Genomic DNA, 6095 nt, shown 5'->3' on the forward strand with positions numbered 1-6095 from the left:
GGCGGAGTGCTTGGCGGTGCTCGACCGGCTCTACAGGTTCGCGGCCAGCTACCCGCAGCAGGCGCTGGCCGTGGGCAGCTCGGCAAGTGGGCTGCAGGAAGGGGAGCCGCTGGGTGACCTGACTGCCGGTCGAGCAAAAGCGCCTGAGACAGGGCGAAGGTGTGCGGAAGCTGGAACCCGGGAGGGGGCAACGCTTCTTTTCCCTCACCATTTTTGGAAACTCTTGGGTCTTACGTTCACACTCTGCAGGTCCATCCTGAGGAGGAGGGATCTTTCCATCCACCCCAGACAGCTGCATGAACTACTTTGTTCAGGCGCAAAGCTGGAAGAGAGCGTCGTTTCTTTGGTCCCTCATCTCCCTCCCTTCAGCCCCCTCCATTGCGCTCCAAAGGGCCAAAGGCATGACCTAGCTAAAGTGAAATTCTATCCCGAAGGATGTGCCTTTCTTAGGAACCTGGCGTATTCGTCAACCCACAAGCCCGGGCTCAGATATCTCTCCTCCCTGGATCCCAGCCCCCAGTGATTCAGACAACGCCATTAACCTTCCCTACCACTCAATTGCTACCAAACCAGAACTAATTGAGGGCAGTAATTAGCCTTGGGTTTGAACCCTCTCTGCCTGTGATAAATTCAACCTCTCTGTGTCTCCGTTTCCTCATCTGTTAAAACGAAAATAACGAATACTTACGGGGGACAGAAGTTCTAGAGTAGTTGTGGATGAAGTAGAACAGCTCCTGACACAGAGCAAACATTTAATAAATGCTGGCACTTACGTGGTTCTGGAGATGGGGCCCAGGTACACGCTAGGCAAATGCAGGGCCACTGGCCACATTTCTACTCCATTCCATTGTACATAGCATATGTACCTTTTGCTAATATTAGGATCACCCTTACTGCCATTCTTTTTCTTTTTTCTTGAGACAGGATCTCTCTATGTAGCCCTATCTAGCCTGGAACTCACTCTGTAGACCATTCTGGCCTCAAACTCACAGCGATCTGTGAGCGGTCTGCCTCCTGAATGCTGGGATTAAAGGTGTGCGCCACCATGCCAGCCAGCCTGCCACCATTTTTGTAATCCTGAATTTTACTGTTATTTTATTCATGATTACAACCCACCCTCTCCATTCCTGTCCTGTCTTCTTCCTCCCACGGAAACATTTTTATTCTTTTAGATTTATGAGTGTGAATGTTTCACCTACATGTGTGTCTGGCACCACCTTTGCCTGGTACCTGAGGACACAAGATGGCATTAAATCCCCTGAAACTGGAGTTAGATGGCTAGGATCCACCATGTGGGTGCTGGGAACCAAACCCAGGTTCTCTGCAAGAGCAACAAGTGCTCTTAACCACTGAGCCATCTCTCCAGCCCCTCCACTTAAACTTTTTTATTTTTTAAATTTTTTAATATTTATTTACTTATTTATTTATTTATTTTTTGGTTTTTCGAGACAGGGTTTCTCTGTGGTTTTAGAGCCTGTCCTGGAACTAGCTCTGTAGACCAGGCTGGCCTCGAACTCCCAGAGATCCGCCTGCCTCTGCCTCCCAAGTGCTGGGATTAAAGGCGTGCGCCACCACCGCCCGGCCCCTTATTTGGTTCTTAACTAGAAACAACTCTGGGTCCTTGTGACAGGGGAGGTCAGCTGACCAACACCACCTTAAGGACCACATGTCCCAGCCTTCCAAGGCAGACATGAATACAGCCACTCCAGTTCTTAGGCGTCCTAAGTCTGTTCTAGGTGGCACCTGTGCTGTTTCCAGGACCACACCTTTTTCCTTTGCCAGAATTGCAGGCATGTCTCATCGTGCTGAACTCATACCTGTTTTTGGTATGTATAAGTTAGGGTCCTGATAACATGCTTCTGCCTTAGAACTCCATATAGACCAGACTGCTACTGTGTTTCTGGGGACTGAACACAGACAGGGTCTAGTGCACGGTAGGCAGGCACTCTAACCGAACCACACCCTTTGCTGAACATCTTGTATGTTAACTAGACCACAGCAAAAGTAACCTGGGGCTCACCAGAAATGCAACCCTGACAAGATCCCAAGTGGGTTTGCCCACATTACATGAATTATAAGAGAAACACTAACTTCTGAACTGACAATTCAATTTTCCTTTTCCACATGTGGCTGTAAGGGCTCAGGACTGAGGATGGGCTAACAGTAGTTAACGGGGCTGACTAGAACCTTCCTGACAGGCCTGTCCCTCTGCCTGGCCTCCCTCTTCCCACAGGCCTGCACAACCAGCTGCTTCAAGCAGCCGACTTGGGGAGGGTCCTCATGGAGATGGAGGAGGTGAAAGTGCCCCCCCCCCCAACCCCTGGCATAAAACCATGCGTGGGGACCTGAGTTCAGAGCTCAGTCTTTCTTTTTCAGAGTTCGGACCTGCTGTAGGGTAACCTGAGCCCCCCATATAACATGTTAGAAAGTGGGTGTCTAGTGCTTCCCTCTCTTACACATTTTTTTTTTAAAGAATTTATTTATTATGTATACAATATTCTGTGTGTGTGTGCCTGCAGGCCAGAAGAGGGCACCAGACCTCATTACAGATGGCTGTGAGCCACCATGTGGTTGCTGGGAATTGAACTCAGGACCTTTGGAAGAGCAGGCATTGCTCTTAACCTCTGAGCCATCTCTCCAGTCCTCCTACACATTCTTGAGCTTAAGGGTCTGGCTTAGCCTCATCTATAACCCAACTGGCACAGTGCATGCTGTAACTCAGAAACGGACATTAATCTGGGGCTGGAACTGAACCCAGGACTTCACAGGTATTCAACATGCTTTCTGCCAGGGAGCTATACCTCCAGGCAAACAAGCATTATCGTGACACCCACTTTATTGGTGAAGACTATATGCAGACACACAAGGTCACACCCTAGTAACCTACATTCAGCCCCACTGTCTATCAGCTGCTTCCAACCCTGGAACCAACAGGCCAGCACCCAGATGTTAAGCTAGCTCCCCTCTTGTCCCAGGTACCACTGGCTGAGGGTAACTTATACAAAAACAATCAACATGTATTTATTTAATATACATTGGAAGGGCTTAAGCAGACTTAAGTTAAAAAGACAAATAAAACAAAAATAACACCACAGCGTAGAAATCAAGGAAAGGACAGACCATCTAAGAAAAAAGATGACACAAGGAGAAGCTGGACATCTTGTGTCAGGGCTCTTGATTGGAGACCTGCTTTGAATAGGTTTCTTGCAGGTACTTCTTAAATGCTGGAAGAGAACAAACAGGTCTCAGGTAAGTGATAGGATGGGGGCGGCCGGCAGGGCCTGTTCTCCCTGCCCAGTAGATACCCCCCACTGTTGCCATCTAGCTGGCTCCGTGATTGACTTGCTTCCAGAGTCAAGGAAAGGTACAGGAGACAGGGCTTCTCCAAGTAGTCCTGGCTGTCCTGGAACTCGCTCTGTAGACCAGGCTGGCGTTGAACTGAACTCCTTTGAGCTCTGCCTGCTTCTGCAGGTACCACTACCACCCAGGGTCAGGAGACACATTCTACCCAAAGATCCCTTTATTTAAGTATGGAGGAAGCAACAGGGCAACTCATCACAGGGTCCCTGTGAAGGCTGGAGAAGAACCTACCTGTGGGGTTTTTCCAGAGCTCAGCAGCGTGTGTGTTCAATGGGCTATCGATGTTGGGTTCTGTGGATGGAGTCAGAACAGTCAAGGGTTAAGAGGCAGGTTCAGGGGAGCCCTGGCAAACTCCCACCATGGTGTGCAGGAGTGGGTGGTCTCAGAAGTTACCTCCTAGCAGGCTCTGGATAGACAGCAAGATGGTCCTGACATCATACAGCGCGGACCACTTATCCTTGAGGATGTCCAGGCAGATGTTCCCCTGGGTGTCTACATTGGGGTGGTAGCAAGGTGTGAGGAACTTCACTGTGGGTGCGTTGTAAGGGTAGCCACTGGGGAACTCGAGTGAGAGTTTATACCTCAGGTCTTCATATACCTGGCATTGGGGGGAAAAGAAGGGTGAAGTAAGTCCCCTGTGCACCCCTCAACCCCACATTCTATTCAAGCCCCAAATAAGGTCATGACTTTTGAGTCTGAAATCTGACCAGCAGATAATGAATGTGGTAAGTTGGTTCCGGGTGCTTTCTTCCCATCTGGGGGGATATCAGTGACCAAAAGGTCAAAAGATTGAGACAGGGCATCCTGAGGGCTACCAGAGAGGTGCAATTAGTATCTTAGTCAATGTGAAAATTCTGCCAGGAGGTGGTGGCACACGCTTTTAATTCCAGCACCCAGGAGGTAGAGGCAGATGAAGCTCTGTAAGTTCAAGGCCAGTCTAGTCTACAGAGAGAGTTCCAAGACAGGCCCCAAAGCTACACAGGGAAACCCTGTCTCAAAAACCAAAAGCAACAGCAAAGTAAATAAAAGAAAGTAAAAATTTAGATTTGACTCCGATCCAATTTCTGATTTAAAACCAGATCTGCAGCAGTGGGCAGCTGCTTGTTGTGGCCTCCCGCTTCACCGTGGTCTCTAACTGGCACTGCCCAAAGAGCCCCTTCCCATTGTACTCAGAGAACATGGCCACAGGCACAGGGGACTGAAGTCGCCTCCTCTGTCACACTCAGCAAAGTGACCCCAAGTCCCACACCACACTTACTGTGCCGGCTGCTCCATGGATGGTCCCTACCCATTTGAACAGGTTGTCTGATTCAGGGAAGGCGGAAATCCCTTTGTCACCAGACATCTGTGGGAAGAAGACACCCAACTGCTGGATTCCAGAGTACACTTTCAGGCATAGCCAAAGGGATCACTGGGGGAGGGCCTGCCCTGATATCATTATAGTCAGGCCCTAAACAGAGCAGCTGGAGTCAAATCACAGGAGGAAGGAGTGGAACAGGGAAGCACATGGAATTTAAATTAATTATATGGCATTAGAACCTGCGAATTGATATTTAGGGGGATACAGCAAAGGCCCACCGGAAGGGAGAATTCCAAGGTCTGAAGAGACTAGAAGGGTGGGGAGGGTGAGGTCAGAGCTGGGGCTGAAAGTAGGCAGGGCTGAGCCCAGATAAGCCCATGACTCCGGGAAGCCGGCTGCTGTGTTCAGAGGATTTCCCATAAGAGCGTAAATTACACCCAACGGATTAGAAAGGAACCTAAAGACGGAAAGGTAACTGATAATTGGGTGGGGGAAGGGAGGGTGGGCCAAATGATCTTAAAAAATGCCGTCACTCACCATGAGGGTCATCAGCTCCTGTTGTAGCCTGCAAAGAGAAGTAGGGGTCACTTGTGGCATGGCTGCTGCCACCCGACTATCCTGAGGAGCTGTCATGGAGGCCTCGCCTCTTCTTCGAAGGCACACTCGTCATCCACAGGAGGACCCGGGTGAACCTTCTGTTGCATGTTAAGCCCAGCGCTCCTAGAGCCGCCTGGCAGCGCACCCAGCCTTTCATCTCCTGCGTTCCTGGTGCCCCTCTTGTGTCCCATGCCTCACCGGCTACCGGGGATGAGGCCCGGGGGTGAGCTCCGCACTACTCACCTCTTGCCCACCGGGCCCCGGGCGGCACCCCCGCTGGGCTCGGCTCCCTTGCGAACGGCGGCGACGCTGGCGGCCGCTGGGTCGCGATTTTGCGAGGCCATTCCGAGGACGCTGGCAGCGGAACAGCAATGCGGAGACGACTGAGCAACTGCGGGGCTCCGGGCCGCCGCCCGCGTTTGAATCCTAACTCTCCTGCAGCGAGAGCCAATCACAGGCTCGCTTGGGTTTGATCCAGCCAATGGGCGCCCTGGAGCTCTCTGCCTCTGCGCAACCGCTAGGCCACCCAGTAACGCGCCGCGATTGGACGACGGGGACCTACGTCGGACAGCCGATTGCCGGGGAGAGCTACCATTAACTAACAAACCGGTAGCAGATTGGTGGCCATTGGACCGCCCATTAAAGGGTCAAAAAATCGTCTGCACGACTACAACCCCCGCCCCCTCCCCGGACCCGGTCCTTTGGGAGCCGGACTCCAGTCGCTGGCCAGTGATTAGGCTGCGACCTTGACCTCTTGACACCACCCCCCTCGCCTTCACTTCCCAAGTGCTCCGTCCCAACCCGTGGCACAGGCTCAGCGGGGATCACTTTTTGACAG

The 6095-nt window shown here is 51.5% G+C and overlaps 1 protein-coding gene across 1 annotated transcript; it reads right to left on the reverse strand.

Moving 5' to 3' along the window:
* Window positions 1-2992: 2992 nt before the first annotated feature.
* Ube2c (ubiquitin conjugating enzyme E2 C) lies at window positions 2993-5686 on the reverse strand. The gene is made up of 6 exons (XM_050151093.1): window positions 5501-5686; window positions 5198-5225; window positions 4619-4705; window positions 3754-3958; window positions 3592-3651; window positions 2993-3224 (listed from the first exon to the last, which is right to left on the reverse strand). Exons 1-6 carry the CDS (start codon window positions 5599-5601, stop codon window positions 3166-3168), a joined length of 540 nt encoding a protein of 179 aa, XP_050007050.1. The 5' UTR covers window positions 5602-5686; the 3' UTR covers window positions 2993-3165.
* Window positions 5687-6095: the final 409 nt, after the last annotated feature.

The sequence above is a fragment of the Alexandromys fortis genome, unplaced genomic scaffold (assembly GCF_014885135.2).
Source record: "Alexandromys fortis isolate MF-2015 unplaced genomic scaffold, M_Fortis_MF-2015_v1.1 scaffold_27, whole genome shotgun sequence".
Taxonomy (NCBI): Eukaryota; Metazoa; Chordata; class Mammalia; order Rodentia; family Cricetidae; genus Alexandromys; species Alexandromys fortis.

Excerpts from the sequence above, each read along its gene's own strand:
- Ube2c (XM_050151093.1), bottom strand. The coding sequence starts at position 5,601 with ATGGCCTCGCAAAATCGCGACCCAGCGGCCGCCAGCGTCGCCGCCGTT. Across the intron at positions 5,226-5,500 it reads CGGGGCCCGGTGGGCAAGAG|GCTACAACAGGAGCTGATGA; the intron begins GTGAGTAGTGCG and ends TTCTCTTTGCAG. Across the intron at positions 3,959-4,618 it reads TCCATGGAGCAGCCGGCACA|GTATATGAAGACCTGAGGTA; the intron begins GTAAGTGTGGTG and ends CCCCAATGCCAG.